Source organism: Littorina saxatilis, linkage group LG12, assembly GCF_037325665.1.
Source record: "Littorina saxatilis isolate snail1 linkage group LG12, US_GU_Lsax_2.0, whole genome shotgun sequence".
Taxonomy (NCBI): domain Eukaryota; kingdom Metazoa; phylum Mollusca; class Gastropoda; order Littorinimorpha; family Littorinidae; genus Littorina; species Littorina saxatilis.
The window spans coordinates 65,526,961-65,541,604 of NC_090256.1; the positions used below are offsets into that span (position 1 = coordinate 65,526,961).

At 45.6% G+C, this 14,644-nt stretch overlaps 1 protein-coding gene across 1 annotated transcript in view; it reads left to right on the forward strand.

Moving 5' to 3' along the window:
- The window catches only part of LOC138982575 (nuclear pore complex protein Nup107-like), a 33,743-nt gene that overhangs the window by 1,325 nt on the left and 17,774 nt on the right, over window positions 1-14,644 (forward strand). The window contains exons 3-11 of the mRNA XM_070355896.1: window positions 6-98; window positions 7,711-7,790; window positions 8,537-8,590; window positions 8,916-8,985; window positions 9,753-9,909; window positions 10,352-10,514; window positions 11,668-11,739; window positions 12,070-12,161; window positions 13,173-13,251. Coding sequence (XP_070211997.1) covers window positions 6-98; window positions 7,711-7,790; window positions 8,537-8,590; window positions 8,916-8,985; window positions 9,753-9,909; window positions 10,352-10,514; window positions 11,668-11,739; window positions 12,070-12,161; window positions 13,173-13,251 — 860 coding nt within the window. The remainder of the gene's footprint in view (window positions 1-5; window positions 99-7,710; window positions 7,791-8,536; window positions 8,591-8,915; window positions 8,986-9,752; window positions 9,910-10,351; window positions 10,515-11,667; window positions 11,740-12,069; window positions 12,162-13,172; window positions 13,252-14,644) is intronic.

Here is a 14,644-nt window from a genome sequence, read left to right on the forward strand (position 1 = left end):
CTTAGCTTTGAAGCTACTGGACGAAGCTGTTTCACCAGCTCACCCAGCTCAGGCCTTGTCCCGTACACCGCGTCAAGGTCTACTCAGACACAGTGTTTGTGAGTCTGCACTTTCTATTTTGTATGCGTTTAGCACCTGTCTACTGTGTATGTACTGTATGGTTGCTCACTCAATGGTATGACTGAGGGTGTGTGTGAAGCTATCTTTTGTCATGTAAGCCCAGTTTGCTTGGTGTTTTTGACTCACATGCGAAGCAAAAGTGAGTCTATGTACTCACCCGAGTCGTCCGTCCGTCCGGACGTCCGTCCGTCCGGAAAACTTTAACGTTGGATATTTCTTGGACACTATTCAGTCTATCAGTACCAAATTTGGCAAGATGGTGTATGATGACAAGGCCCCAAAAAACATACATAGCATCTTGACCTTGCTTCAAGGTCAAGGTCGCAGGGGCCATAAATGTTGTCTAAAAAACAGCTATTTTTCCCATTTTCTCTGAAGTTTTTGAGATTCAATACCTCACCTATATACGATATATAGGGCAAAGTAAGCCCCATCTTTTGATACCAGTTTGGTTTACCTTGCTTCAAGGTCAAGGTCACAGGAGCTCTTCAAAGTTGGATTGTATACATATTTTGAAGTGACCTTGACCCTGAACTATGGAAGATAACTGTTTCAAACTTAAAAATTATGTGGGGCACATGTTATGCTTTCATCATGAGACACATTTGGTCACATATGGTCAAGGTCACTTTGACCCTTATGAAATGTGACCAAAATAAGGTAGTGAACCACTAAAAGTGACCATATCTCATGGTAGAAAGAGCCATTAAATTACATATCCATACCCAACTCACAAATAGCAATTAACTCTAGTTCAGTGCTGGTAACGCTGTACGCGTCCCCTTGGTAACCAAGGGAGACCACTCTAAAAAAGAAAGTGATCCATCCCATAATGCCCGACTATCAACAGTCAGACATCCGTATGCGTGCGCATACGCCGCCATCTTACCATTCCACTCTCAGCGAGCGACGTGTCTGGTCGCGTTTTGTTGTACGCTCCGGCTGTGTTCAGCCTTGGTCTTTGTTTCCTGACATTGACTTCGCCCCTTGGTCTGCCGCCGAGCTTTGTCAATACCCTGGCTGTTTTTGGGTGAGAGATTTCTTGTTTTATGTAACTCTGGCGACGTTTCTGTCGCACGTTGTGAACTTGTAAAATTTTTCAGTTCGAAAATTTTTTTGTGAGTTCGTTTTGACATGGCGGAGTGCGCCAAAAATAGGACTAATTCGAGACAGGCTGCTGCTTCAGCTTCTCCGGCTGCTAGTTCTTCTTCCTCTAAGAGAAGTTCTTCGTCTAGAAGAAAGAGTGATGGAATTTCCGCCACTTCTCAGATAGAACCGGGAAATGTAGGATGTGATGTTGATGTTGTTGTTGACAAGCCTTCGTCCGCCATTTTGTCCGGGAAGAAGGACAAAGTCACACGTAGTGATAAGGATAAAGATGTTGTTAAACCGGTTGTTTCGTCGGGGGCTCCTGGCGATTCAGGTGTGTCTCCCGCCGATATTGCGTCTTTGCTTTTGACTTTGAGTACACAGGTTTCTACTTTGGCGGCCGATTTGTCGGCGACGAAAGCTGAGATTCGCGCACTTCCGGCTGGCGTCGTTGATGCATCTTCGTTGGGTAGAGTCAGGTCTTCACCGACTCCTTCCACTTCCGGTTTTGCTTCAGCTTCTGCTGCGGCTTCTGCTGTGGCTGCTCCTACCGTGGTTCGGGCGGAAGTGCATGCGTCGCAGCACGGTGATGGTCGGCTGGTGTCCCTTGTGCATGGGCCGGTGCGCTCTAAAGGTATGTCTAGCCCTCAAGTTACCAGGTTCTCTGGTGACGAGGGTTTGCGGTCACAGGATAAAGTAAGCCACATGCGTGGTGAAAGCTCTCCTGCAATTTCTGGACAATGGCATCGCGTCCGTCCGGCAGTTGTAGGGAGCCCTGTGAATCGTTTGAACTCTGCATATACCTCTGATTCAGTGTCGGGTATGCCGGTTCTATATCCGTCCCGCGGGACGGATGGTGGGTGTGACTCCGAGGACTTTGCAAGTTTCTCTGGCGTTGACCCACCTGGTTGTGTTAGCGACCAGGAAGGAGGGTTGGAGGAGGGCAATGCCACGGCCGTGGATGACACCCTTCTCAACCTGCCGTCGAAGCTGTCGAGCGCGGTGGCTATGGCAGCGGAGACGGCCTCCAAATACTTTCCGGAGGGGGTGGTGAGAAGCAAGGAGAGACTTCTGCCACCCAGGTCGGCTTTTGACGATTTCCGGTCTGCCAAGAATGATTCTGGTCAGTTCCGGTTTAAAGAATCGTCCTCGGTTGCCTATGTTATGGCAAAGGTTTTCAAGGGAAGGAACGGACCGGATGTGCCGTTGTTGTCGCAACGTGGTGATGCACCTGAAGATGTTCTCCCGTGGTTGGCCAAGGCGGGGGATCGAGCTGTTTCTGGTATTCAGAAGTTGAAGCTTGTTCCCCGGCCTGTTAAGCTGATTGGGCATTTCGCGTTACCAACGGCTGTGTTGCCGGTGACGCCTGAGCTTGCTTCGCTGCGTGAAGTCGGTTACGGTTCTTGCACTCCGCTTCCGTGTACCGAGGCTTCGATGGTGGGTCTTGAAGATGCAGGGAGGTCGTTGCTCGAGCTGACGTCAGTGTCAGAGTCTCTGCAACGGTCTCTTTCGAGGTCGATTGCGACCTCACTGGACCCCTTTGAATTCAGGTTCGACGCTTCGGCGCTTGACGTGTCTACCCTTCTGGCCACTTTGGCCAAGGTTACAAGGGAACAGATGTCGGTTTCAGCCAACCTTTACGCACATGCAGTGCACTCAAGGAGGTCGGCGTTTTTGTCGGGATCGAGGATTTCTGATAAGTCCACGATTGAGGCCTTGAAAGTGTCCCCGTTTTTAGAGGGATCGTTGTTGGGTCAGGCCTCTTTGGATGCTCTCCAGAAGGAGACAGCGGACGCGAGGGATCTCGCTATAGCCCGCATTGCTTTTCAAGGTTTGCCTAAGGCTCAGGGCAAACCTCAGTTTCAGTCTCAGTCACGGACTCAGTCGCAGTCTACGGCCAAACCTCAGACATCCTCGTCTGGTGGTGGCGGTAAGGCTCAGAAACAGTCGTTCTCTTCAGGGGGTAGAGGTCGCGGTGCGCCCTACCCTAAGAGGGGTCAGTCCTTTGGTGGTTCTAGGGGGTCGGGGCGCAAGCCCCACCCCCAATGAAACTCCCCCGAACAGGCCTTCCCGGTAGCCCCCGCACTGGTTGTGGCGGGCGGCCCGTCCAGGGCCCTCTCTTCCTGGCTGCAGCTAGTGGACAGCAAGTGGGTTACCGGGATCGTTCGTTCGGGGTTCAGGCTTCTCTGGTCAGGGGAAAAAGCACCTCTGACCAGGATAATCCCGCTCTGCAAACCCCCCAGGGATCCGGAGGCGAGAGCCGCGGTGCAAGGGGAGGTGTCAGCCCTTCTCTCGAAAGGGGCGATAGAAGAGGTCTTGGACTTACGGTCCCCGGGGTTTTACGGCAGACTGTTTGTTGTACCGAAAGCCTCGGGGGCTTGGAGACCAGTTCTCGACCTGTCAACTCTGAACATGTATCTCCGAACGGTGAAGTTCACTATGGAGACGCCGGCCTCTGTGCGAGAGGCGCTTCGTCCGGGCGATTGGGCTACCTCAGTGGACCTTACGGACGCATACTTCCACGTCTTGATGCACGTGACGGACAGGAAGTGGTTGCGCTTCCGCTGGGGAGCCAAGGCCTACCAGTTCAGGGCACTGCCGTTCGGCCTATCTCTCGCGCCTTGGATATTTACCATCGTGGTGCGTCAGCTCTGCGCTCTTGTGCGCAAGGAGGGCGTGCGTCTGCGAGCTTATTTGGACGATTGGCTGATCCTACATCAGGACAGGGAGCTGTGCCACGTCCATACTCGCATGGTGCTCAGTCAGGCTGCCCAGCTCGGGTTCTCTGTGAACCTGGGCAAATCAGAACTGGTTCCATCCCAGACGTTCACTTACTTGGGGATGGAGTTCGATACGCTCAGTTGGTCGGTCCGCCCGTCTCAGAAGAGGGTGGCCAAACTTCAAGACTTGCTCCGTGCGCTTCACGGAGAGAATCTGGCCAGTGTGCGGGTTCTGACATCAGTACTTGGCCAGATGGAGTCTATGGCTACTCTTATCCCTCTGGGCAGGGTACGCAAGAGGCCGTTTCAGGCAGCTCTTCAGGCCCGGTGGGATCAGTCAACCCAGGGGTGGGACACCCAGATTTCTCTGGGAGACTGGTTTTTCGAGACCACGCAGGTCTGGCTTCTTCCCTGGGTCTCACAGGGAGTCCCGATAGTGCGCCCGGCGCCAGAGAACGAGCTGTTTACCGATGCTTCTCTGACGGGGTGGGGAGCGCACCTGGGGGAGCATGTGGCGTCGGGGGAGTGGAACCTGTCTCTTCCCACGCGCCATATCAATGCTCTGGAGTTGGAGGCTGTTTCCTTGGCCCTCCAAGCTTTTCTGCCGTTCGTTCAGAACAGTCATGTCAGGTTGCACACCGACAACAGGACGGTCGCGGCTTACGTGAACAGGCAGGGCGGAACGAGATCCCTCAGCCTATCAGACAGTGCGTGCCTCATTCTAAAGTGGTGCGCTTCGCATCATATTCTGCTGTCAGCCATCTTTCTGAAGGGCAGCTTGAACGTCCTTGCAGATGCGCTGAGCATGGGGGACAAGGTGGTCCATTCAGAGTGGACACTGTCGCACCAATCCCTACACCGTCTTTGGGAGCAGATAGAGAAGCCTCAAATCGATTTGTTCGCAACTCGGTATTCAGCGAGGCTGCCTCTGTTTGTATCCCCCTTCCCGGATCCTCTGGCGTGGGGCGTGAATGCGCTAGAACTGGATTGGACAGGGCTGACAGCTTACGCCTTCCCTCCGTTTTGCTTGTTGGGCAAAGTTCTCAGGAAGGTCGACCTGGAAAAGCCAGCGCTGGTTCTGGTTGCCCCACTTTGGCCAAGCCAGCACTGGTTCCCGGACTTGCTGCGACTGGCGGTTCGACCGCCTATCCCCATCGCAGTAAGAAAGGGAGAACTTCTTCAACCCAGGTCGGGAATCCCTCACGAGAACCCTCAGGCCCTCAACCTTCAAGGGTGGATTCTGTCAGAAGCGCTATGCTTAAGGCAGGCGCCTCTTCTGCCACTGTAGATTTTGTGAAGCATGCTCATAGGAAGTCAACCAGTTCGGTCTACTCGTCTCATTGGGCCTCCTGGGTGAAATGGTGTGGTCTTAACAGGGTTAAACCTTTGGCACCAAGGTCCATGCAGGTGGCAAATCATTTAGCCTGGCTAGCTGGACAGGGGGGGTCAGCGTCTTCCCTTCGTGTTAGAAGGTCCGCGATTTCGTCAACACTTAAGCAGCTGGGCCATAAGATTACTCTTGATGGGGTTGTCGCTAGCGTTATTAAGGGTGCGGCCCTTAAAGCCGCGCGCGTGAAGTCTCCGCTCCCTGCTTGGGATTTGATGCTTGTGTTGAGATTTTTGGCTTCTAACGAGTTTGAACCGTTACAGTCATCTAGTTTGGCTAACTTGACGCGCAAGGCGGTTTTTCTAACATTGCTCGCGACGTCGCGTAGAGGGAGTGAGGTGCATGCTTTATCCGGCTTAGCTAAAGATATTGCAACCGAAAAAGATGGTTCCATATCTCTTAAATTCAGGCCTGAATTCTTAGCAAAAAATCAAAAACCAGGTCATATGTCTCCTGTCGTTAACATTCCTGCCTTGAGCAACATCCTTGCTCCTGGAGATCTTGACATAGTTAACTGTCCGGTCAGAACGCTCAGCGTTTACCTGTCTCGAACTAGGTTCATTCGTTCAGAAAATCAAAAGTTGCTTTTTATCTCTCCCAATACAGCAAGGGGCAAAGATATTGCTAAGGTGACTTTGGCTAAGTGGGTATCCACGCTAATCAGGCAAGCTTACGCCTGGTGGCATACTCAGTCCGGAGAGGTTAGGGCAGTACTTCCCCTGACCTCGGCAAGAACGCATGAGGCGAGAGCATGGGCCTCCTCTGTGGCAGTGCTCCGTTCAGGCCGTCTGGCTGACGTTTTGGAGGCGGCCTATTGGAAATCGGAGGATGTCTTCATGAATTATTATCTGAGAGACATCTCCTCCCTGCGACAAGATGGCAGTTTTGCACTACCTTCTATGGTGGCAGCAGGACAAGCTCTTCTACGTTGATGTTTGGTGAGTACCCGCCACCTATAGTAGCAATCTGCTATTTGTGAGTTGGGTATGGATATGTAATTTAATTAAAAATTTTAAGAGTAAATTTTCATTTAATTAATATACTTACCCAACTCACAACGTTTATTCCCTCCCACCTCCCCGCTGTGGTTGGTACTGGGGTCTAAAAAAGAGTGAGTTGGGCTTCGTTTTGGAATGATAAGATGGCGGCGTATGCGCACGCATACGGATGTCTGACTGTTGATAGTCGGGCATTATGGGATGGATCACTTTCTTTTTTAGAGTGGTCTCCCTTGGTTACCAAGGGGACGCGTACAGCGTTACCAGCACTGAACTAGAGTTAATTGCTATTTGTGAGTTGGGTAAGTATATTAATTAAATGAAAATTTACTCTTAAAATTTTTAAATAAGCACCATTGTACTTCCCATGTCTTGAATTAACAGCTTTGTGTTGCATGACCTTGGATGACCTTGACCTTGGGTCAAGGTCACATGTATTTTGGTAGGAAAAATGTGTAAAGCAGTTCTTAGTGTATGTCGTCATTGCTAGGTTTAGTTATTTGACCTTGACCCTGAAGGTCAAGGTCATGTAAAGGTCAAGGTCAAGCATGTGAGTCGTATGGGCTTTGCCCTTCTTGTTGTTGTTGTTTTGTCTCATTTATTTGTATGCTTTCTATGCTCGCTAAATTTTTCCTGGTTTGTTTTAGAATGAAATTGTGAAGCGAGCTAGAGCCAATTGATGCGACTCGCACTATAGAAACGTTATTTATTATTATTATTACATAATGCAATTAAACATGAACTTTTTAAATAATGGTTTACGCTATTATAATGTACTAGAATACCAATAAAAAAAAATTGTAAAATACCTTGCTGTTGGATGGCAGATTATATCTGTCAAAATTATGTGTGATTCCCTAAGTCAGTAAGTGGGTTATAAATTCTTGACAGTTTCTAGTTTATAATAATACAAATCTAAATGTGCATGTTATGAGAGCCCCCCGCGGGTTAGGGGGAAGAATTTACCCGATGCTCCCCAGCATGTCGTAAGAGGCGACTAACGGATTCTGTTTCTCCTTTTACCCTTAAGTGTTTTTTGTATAGAATATAGTCAATGTTTGTAAAGATTTTAGTCAAGCGGTATGTAAGAAATGTTAAGTCCTTTGTACTGGAAACTTGCATTCTCCCAGTAAGGTAATATATTGTACTACGTTGCAAGCTCCTGGAGCAATTTTTTGATTAGTGATTTGGTGAACAAAAAACAATTGACAAGTGGCTCTATCCCATCTCCCCCCCTTTCCCCGTCGCGATATGACCTGCGTGGTTGAAAAAGATGTTAAACACCAAATAAAGAAAGAAAGATGTTATGAGAGAAAAACTTGCTGTGGAGGAGTGATTTAACTGGCATGTATTGCTATTTTTAATTAGTGTTAATGAACTTTTCTTTGCCCTACAGATACACCAAAGAAGGTGTCGTCGGCATCAAAGTTTGATATCAGTGACATCTACACACCTACCCATGGGTCAATGATTGTGGTGAGCTGTCTTCAATTTCAACATATTTTCTTTGATGATTGCATTATAAATGACGGGCACAATGGCTTGGTGGTAAGACGCCAGCCTCCAAAGCTGAAGGTCACGAGTTCGAATCCCAGCCGTACCTGGTGGGTTTAGGTGGAGATTTTTCTGATCTCCCCGGTCAACTTATGTGCAGACCTGCTAGTGCCTTATCCTCCTTCGTGTGTACACGCAAGCACAAGAACAAGTGCGCACGGAAAAGGTCCTGTAATCCATGTCGTTGTTCGGTGCGTTATAGAAACACAAAAATACCCAGCTTGCTTCCTCCGAAAGCAGCGTATGGCTGTCTGAATGGCGGGGTAAAAACGGTCATACACATAAAAATCCACTCGTCCCAAAACACGTGGGAGTTTCAGCCCGCGAACGCAGAAGAAGAAGAAGCATTATAAATGTAAGCTTAGGGCGGAGATCGACATGTTTATTTTTTTTATCAGCTGCAACGGCCCCCCCCCCCCCCCCCCTACACTTTTTCACTACTGTTCACCCTCCTATCTTCTGTGTTTTAAAAATGTTGAAAGGAGCTCTTTCGTTTCAAGCAGATACTACATTGTCCAAACATGTGAACCTCTGGCAATTCATATCTTAATCCTGGCATAACTTTATAAATTATAGTCTGAACTAAGACTGTGTTTTTTGTTGGAAGGATTTGTGTTGCCATGCCATCTCCCTCTCAAACTAAAAAGTCTTATTTTGATGTTTTTCAGAACGTTTCAGAAACATCACACTCCCAGCAGTCTGCCTTGCAGCTCCCCATGGAAGTAAGTTGCTTTACATGCCGTTTGTCTGTGGTGGGAAAGATGTACTGGCCTTGTAACTCTCTGGTAAATGTCTTCCTTCAAGTCATGTGGCTGGGGTAACAAAACGAGGAGGGGGAGAGTAAGGACAAGGCTAGTATCATGATTATAAAATTAGATGTGAAATCGCTTTGCTTTTGACTGCATTTGTCAGGAACTCTTTGGGTCATTTGGCTATTTACTGGTTTGAATGTCTAAGGGCCAACGCTTAGCCAAAACTGTGGTATGGTAAGACGTATTGAAATAATTCATGTTGAATGATGTTGATAACTGATGACGCTTGTTGCAGATGGATGCCACGCAGGACCTGACGACCACTAACGTCAACCTCCTGCTTGACGAAGACCCTGGAATGGCAGGTAGGCACACTCCACCTAAAAAAAACTACAGTGGAAGATCTCCAACACTATGAGAAAATTAGGTCTTAAAAGGGGGGGGGAGTCTTAAATGGGGTACAAAGGCTAGGCAACAAACAAAAAAAATAGTCTGTTTACTGTATCCCGACCGATCATATTTTTTTGCGCGACCCTAGACTTTTTTTTTGGCATTTGGGGGGGAAAAAAGAGAAAAAAACGTCTTTGTTTTTTGGCAAAATAACTTACAAAAATGTGGGTTTTTTTGGAGAAAAAAAATTCCCGACCTACCGACCCTATTTTGTTGGGCCTATGTTACCGTAAACAGACCTCTTTTTTTTTTGCCCTATCAACAGAAAGTTGGAGGAAAGAGGGTTTTAAATTGGGGGGTATTTAATGGGGGGGAGGTTCCACTGTAAAAATAGAGATCTCTCACTCAAGTTTAAAAGTTAAACTGTCTGGAGCGTCCAGAAAGTGGCAGGTTGTTTGCTTCCTGAGGGTGTGGGCAATCCAACCACAGTCTGTCTTTTTTTTAAAAATATTTTTATTTTATTTCTTTATTGTTATTTTTGTGTGTGGGAAGACGTTTGTGTTGCCTGTTGCTAGTATCATGAGTTAACACCCAACTTTCTTGGTTGTGAATAAAAACGGTTCTTCACTGCTGAAAAGTGAAATTAATACTACTGTAAAATCATGCTACAGGTAGGCAGGTCTTAGCACTTGTATTAACTTGTTATCATGCATCAAATCCAACGGTACTGCTCTGGTTTCAGCATCGACAGGACTGTACGCTGACTTTGACCAGTGCTTACGTCAGAATGGAGCACCGCACCAAGTGCTGGATCTCTTGTCCTGTTTTGAAAGCTGTCTCTCAGAGCAGGTCACCATTCTCCGTAAGCTGGTCAGACGGGCCCGTTTGGAGCAGCAGAAGTTCGTAACAACACTACTTATGTGTTATTTTTGCTTTGTTGGCGATTTTATTTATTTATTTCTGTGGCAAAATCTACATTTAGACCTATGTGCTTTGTTGTCACACTGAATGAATCTGAAAATGTTCACTATTGTTTTCGTATGAGATGTCACTTCCACAGGGCTGTGTCTCATGTATGCCAATTTAGTATTGTGTTATTTTAGATGTTGAGTTTCATGAGCGGCACTGTGCAAAGTGTCTTTTTTTGCTCAGATTTTTTTTCCTCTTTTTTTTTCCCTAAATGTTACTTATTTATCCATTCATTAGGATTCCTTTTTTGTCAGCACATTTTTTCACTTGCCACTGTGAATTGTTTGACAGGTTTTGCAGAATGCACTGTATATTTGCCTTTTTGTAGCACTTCTACAAGTGCAAGGTTTTTCACTGTGAAATGTTTGGCAGGTTTCAGAAAACGTACACTACGCTGGATCTTCTGGACAAGGAGCGCAGCACATGGCAGCTGATCTACTCTCTATTCAAAGATCGACTGGAGACGGAGGCAACACGGGGAGAGGGGTCGATGGAGGAAGAAGACATTGATATGGTCACAGACGCCAAACAGCGGGTAAGGCTGTGACAGCTACGGCCTATATCTGATAGTCAGGGATGCGGATAAGTTTCCAGATTTAAATAAAAAGCCAAAAGGCAGGTGGAAACTTTTTTGAGTCACTTGAGAAAAAGTGACTCTATGTAATCGGTCAGTGTTAGTCTGTCCGGCCGGCCGGCCGTCCGTAGACACCACCTTAACGTTGGACTTTTCTCGGAAACTATCAAAGCGATCGGGCTCATATTTTGTTTAGTCGTGACCTCCAATGACCTCTACACTTTAACGATGGTTTCGTTGACCTTTGACCTTTTTCAAGGTCACAGGTCAGCGTCAAAGGAAAAATTAAACATTTTATATCTTTGACAAAGTTCATCGGATGTGATTGAAACTTTGTAGGATTATTCTTTACATCAAAGTATTTACATCTGTAGCCTTTTACGAACGTTATCAGAAAAACAAGGGAGATAACTAGCCTTTTCTGTTCGGCAACACACAACTTAACGTTGGGCTTTTCTCGGAAACTATAAAAGTGACCGGGCTCAAATTTTATGTGAACGTGACTCATTGTGTTGTGAATAGCAATTTCTTCCTGTCCATCTGATGCCTCATATAATATTCAGAACTGCGAAAGTGACTCGATCGAGCGTTTGCTCTTCTTGTTTTTAAATGTTATAAATGTTACACTTCCTTACATGTAGTGGCTCCATCTTGTTTAAAAAATCACTAAAATTCTCTTTATTTTGAGAGCTTCACATGAGTAGTGTCCCTTGACCCCACATGCAATCTGGTGCTCCCCACGACCCCCTGATTTTCCCTGGATATTAGGTATGTACATTTGTATTTCATGTCTTGAGTTTGGGATGGGGGAGTGGTAGAACCGATTGGAAAAGAATAGCCTACCACAAGAAAGGCTGTTGGGATGTAAGCCTAACAAGGGCTACTACTGGTCAGCATTCAATGTGCCAAACTGTCTTAACACTTTCTCTTCAAGAGTGAAAATGAATGTCGGTGGTGTTGCTTCTGTGAGAATCTTGCAGGAATAGGTTGAAATCAAGTACTTCAGAGTGATCATTTTATTTGTACCATAAATAAACATGATTTGTGCATTTTATCCCTTTGAAAAGGTGTAGGAAAGATTTGCTTTGACTTGTGAATTGTTTGTTTGCTTCAGTTGATTGAGCTGAGTGAACAAGAGATTGTCAACAAGCTGTTTGAAAAAGATGGCAGCCTAAGGCAGTGCCAGGTGAGATTTATCGTTTAACCATGATTGTTTGTGTTAGTTATACTTTTTTCCCAATTCTTTTCATGTTACCAGCTTATGGGTTTCAGGATTAGAAGACACTTAAGCACATCAGACTGACATTTCAAACCATGAATTTTATTCTCTATTTTTCAGACAAGCAGGAGAGTAGCATAAGAAGTGGTCACTGGCTCTTGTTAACAATGCAGTGATTATGTTGACTTTTGGTAATTTTTATACATATTATTGCTGGACAAAGTAACAAGTTTAACTCAATAGCATTTTGGACACAAATTGGGTGCAAGTTCTCTGACCAAATAATGATTTTTGCAGCTGGTTGTGGACTGGCTGGAAAGCTGTGCACGAGAAGACTTGGATGCCGTCGCTGACAATGTTAAATTCTTTACAGATCAACCAGTTGTCTGGTGAGTATATTTTAGAAGTTTTCACATATGTGGATATCGACCGCAGACATGTTTCCACATATTCCACATTACTTTGGTTATTTGTTAACACATACACATCCCAAAGAATAACATTGATGTTTCTCTGTTGCTGTTTTCCATTAAAAGATTTAGTCATCAAATTTAAGTCAGCGTTTTCTTTAGTGGCACAAAGCTGAGATGGGACCAAGTAGTGTGGGTTATAGTGCCCATATGCCACTGTGGGTTTCTAGTATTGTAGATATATACACATCTGATATCCTTGGTACAACAAGAAGATATTAAAGGAACAGGATTTAGAATAACTGTCAACCTAATTTAATACAGACCATTTGCTTGGTGCTTATGACTGTCATTTCTTTAAAAATAAAAACACAAGTAAGGTAAATTGTTGGAACGTTTGTTATTGACAAAACAATAATTATGTTACAACCACAAATATATCGACCTAACGGTCTTTTAAATTTAAGTGCACAGACAAACAATTAGTAACAAGAACTTAGCTTGATGGAATTTTCGGCCGCTAGCTGGTAAACCACAAGCGAATAAATGTCATTTCTTTATTTTTGATCACTGTGAGGGACTTTGTGCTGTAGACCAACAGGAATGCAGGCTATTGTTTTCAGCTGAAATTGCAGTTTCATCTCCCTTTAGTATGGCACTTGAGATTTTGTGAAAATGTACAAAGTTAATTTATGACAGGGGAGTGCATGTGGCTGACTACATCTAAACACACACTCGCACCTGGGTAGAATGACTTGTTGCTGCTAGCTTTCTAATGCGACCCAAATTTCCTAGCAATGGGACAAACAAATATGAAATGAAATAGGGATTGATGCTTATGTCCTCTGTTTCTATTTCTTTGATAACTGTTCGGTTGTTGTGTGTAGACCCCATGTTTTTGCAGGCTAATGGTTGAGGTCAGACTCACAGTTTTTGGAGAGACACGTTAAAGGTTTTATTTAAATTATTATCTTTGCTGACATTTTGCAGGGAGAACACATTGCATCAACTACAGAGTCGAAAGAAGGGCACCTCAATCAACACAGAGCGTCCCCTTGTTGACCAGCTGGTGAGTAGGTTGCAGGGTTTAGCCTGGGAGAAAAGGGCAATGGGACATTTGTCCCCCTCAACCAAAATCCGATGGGACATAGTCGAAGGCAAGAAGCGCCTTAGAGGCCTGTATGCGTTTTGTCCAAAGATGCAAACTGGTGCAATATGGTGCCATCTGAGAATTAACCGTTATATCATGTTATCTGTGTGTGTGTGTGTGTGTGTGTGTTTGTGTGTAATCCGATGTAAAGTGTACATTTGGTGTTGCAGTGGTACGTAATCTCAATGAACCCTTTGACGCACTGAAGGAAATTGTGATGGGACATTTTCAGATTTAATGCGCCAATGGCGCAGGGCGCACTCGTAAATGAAACCCTGAGGTTGTTGGTTTAACTGACTTGTGATAGATACTCTCGTTTTGGTCTTTAAAGATACCTGCCCCTCCTGCATATTATGATATACAATCATGTTTATATATATATGGGGAGATTTATATAGCGCTTGACGTTCTCTAAGCGCTTTACATATTAATTTCTGCCGTGTGAGATGGAATTTTTTACACAATATATCACGCATTCACATCGGCCAGTAAATCTCAAGCCATTACGGCGAATATTTACTTTTCACGGCCTATTATTCCAAGTCACACGGGTATTTGATGGACATTTTTTATCTATGCCTATACAATTTTGCCAGGAAAGACCCTTTTGTCAATCGTGGGATCTTTAACGTGCACCCCGCCACAGATCTATCCAGACTCTTTGCATCAAATGAAAGCATACTTTTTCTTCCACACATACCAACAGTCAACAGCCTGGTGGGCGGGGATGTAGCTCAGTCGGTAGCGCGATGGATTTGTACCCAGTTGGCCGCTGTCAGCGTGAGTTCGTCCCCACGTTCGGCGAGAGATTTATTTCTCAGAGTCAACTTTGTGTGCAGACTCTCTTCGGTGTCCGAACATCCCCGTGTGTACACGCAAGCACAAGACCAAGTGCGCACGAAAAAGATCCTGTAATCCATGTCAGAGTTCGGTGGGTTAAAGAAACACGAAAATACCCAGCATGCTTCCTCCGAAAACGGCGTATGGCTGCCTAAATGGCGGGGGAAAAAACGGTCATACACGTAAAAATTCCACTCGTGCAAAAAACACGAGTGTACATGGGAGTTTCAGCCCACGAACGCAGAAGAAGAAGTACAACATTAATTCAACTAAATTCCCACTTTCCACAGAAAGCAATCACACTGTTGATTTTTGGGCATGTGTTGAAGTTGAAGGATGCTGTTATCCTGTGTTGACGGATGCTGTTATCCTGTGTTGAAGGATGCTGTTATCCTGTGTTGAAGGATGCTGTTATCCTGTGTTGAAGGATGCTGTTATCCTGTGTTGAAGGATGCTGTTATCCTGTGTTGAA